The following is a 1,610-nucleotide window of genomic DNA, read 5'->3' as shown; positions in this document are numbered from 1 at the left end:
ACGGGGCTTCCGGGGCCGCCCCCACCTTGGGCCCGCCCGGCCGCCTACCTGCCCGAGCCCTCGGCCTCCATCCCCGGCGCCGGCGCGGCCTGGCGGGCTATTGTCAGCGCGCGGCGAGCCCAGCTCCCCCCGCAGCCCCTCCCCCCTCCCCTTTACCGTCGCCTGGCGGAGCTGACCGGCCGGGCAGTCACGCTGGTCACGTGCGAGCAAGCAGCCAATCAGCAGCCGGCAGGCCCGAGCCTGGGCCTGCGTGGATTGACGCTAGGCAGGGCCTCGGCCTGAGTGGGGCTGAGGCGTCTTCTTTGAGCCTCCCCGAGCAGGGGGCTGCTCTGCTCCACGTGCGAGGCACGGCCTGCGCAAGTCCTCCTGCCTGGTCCCTATAAGTGAAGAAGGCTGTCTGGGCCGGAAATCTTGCAAAAGCCGGTTTTCCAACCAGTGCGTTTGTCTAATAAAGGATGTGGCATCCACCCAAAGTGCCTTGTCTGCCTGGTCCCACCTGAAGCGCCAGGCAGCCCGCAGCGCCCAGGCATCCGGCTCTCCTCCCAGCCCAGCCACTGGCGTTTAGCAGCCCACCCTGTGTGATGCAAGCAGAGACCTGGCAAAAGTCTAGAGAAGAACCACCGGGCTGCAACTGGGGTGAAAAAACCCTTGAAAGGCCTTGGGAGAAAATGCAGGGCTAGTCCGCGGCAAGAAATACTGCTGTTTAGTAGTTATTGCCGAGCACTTTGTCTGTTTGGAAGCTGCTTTTGTGCTCCTGATGGTGCAAATAGTGACCCACGCACCTTGGAGCATGAGAACAGAACTGCCACTTGCTAGGTCACACCGTCAGGCCGTTGGCCCAGTCTCTAGTGCTGCGTGGTGGCACAGTGGATGCTGAAAGGCAGAGTGACCAGGTTTTTTCCCCTCACTGGCTCTCACTTGCAGCCCCCAGCATTTAAGGTGTGTCTACACGAGATGCTACAGCACTGTAGCATCAGCAGCCATAAACCATGACGGCGATGCTGCTGCACAGTAGTAATGAGTTTGTTACTACTGTGCAATAGCATCTAAAAATAACCGTGCGGCAATGATACTGTGCATGAACACCGTTTAGTGCACAGTCATTTAGTACTTGCTTATGCAAGTACTAAATGACTGTGCAGTAACAACTGTACAGTATGCCGCACATGTGGACACGGCCTTAAGGTCTAGGAAGTTCTGATTCAGAGGCTGTGCCCCTAACTCCTAGCTACTGATGCCCCTTTCCTCCAAGACTTTGTCCAATCCCTTTTTGAATCTGGCTAAACTGTTAGCTTCCACATCTGGTGGCAATGCATTCCACCCTTTAATTACACACAGGGCATATCTACATGTGCACTTTACTGTGGAGTTGACTAATTAGCTCCGCAATAAAGCATCACTATCCGCAGTGTGGCATTATTAGACCAGAGTAAACTAATTAACTCCACCATAGGATAGTACTGCCTGACAAAAGTACTGTCTTACAGTGGAGTTATTTTCTCTGCCACAATGCATGTGTAGACAGTAAGTGCATCGTGGGGCTGTAGCACCTTGATGTCCCAGCCAGCCCCTTCGCAGCACATTAAGCTTGGTCAGAGGAGCCCTGGGCT

At 55.7% G+C, this 1,610-nt stretch overlaps 1 protein-coding gene across 1 annotated transcript in view; it reads right to left on the bottom strand.

The window, feature by feature from the left end:
• TDG (thymine DNA glycosylase) overlaps positions 1 to 150 on the bottom strand; it is a 22,950-nt gene extending 22,800 nt beyond the window's left edge. The window contains exon 1 of the mRNA XM_019544763.1: positions 49 to 150. Coding sequence (XP_019400308.1) covers positions 49 to 71 — 23 coding nt within the window. The 5' untranslated portion in view covers positions 72 to 150. The remainder of the gene's footprint in view (positions 1 to 48) is intronic.
• Between the last annotated feature and the right edge of the window lie 1,460 nt (positions 151 to 1,610).

This window comes from Crocodylus porosus, unplaced genomic scaffold (genome assembly GCF_001723895.1).
Source record: "Crocodylus porosus isolate Cpor-Errol unplaced genomic scaffold, CroPor_comp1, whole genome shotgun sequence".
Classification (NCBI taxonomy): domain Eukaryota; kingdom Metazoa; phylum Chordata; order Crocodylia; family Crocodylidae; genus Crocodylus; species Crocodylus porosus.
Note: the sequence above shows the minus strand (reverse complement) of the source record. Positions and strands in the feature narration are given on the sequence as shown.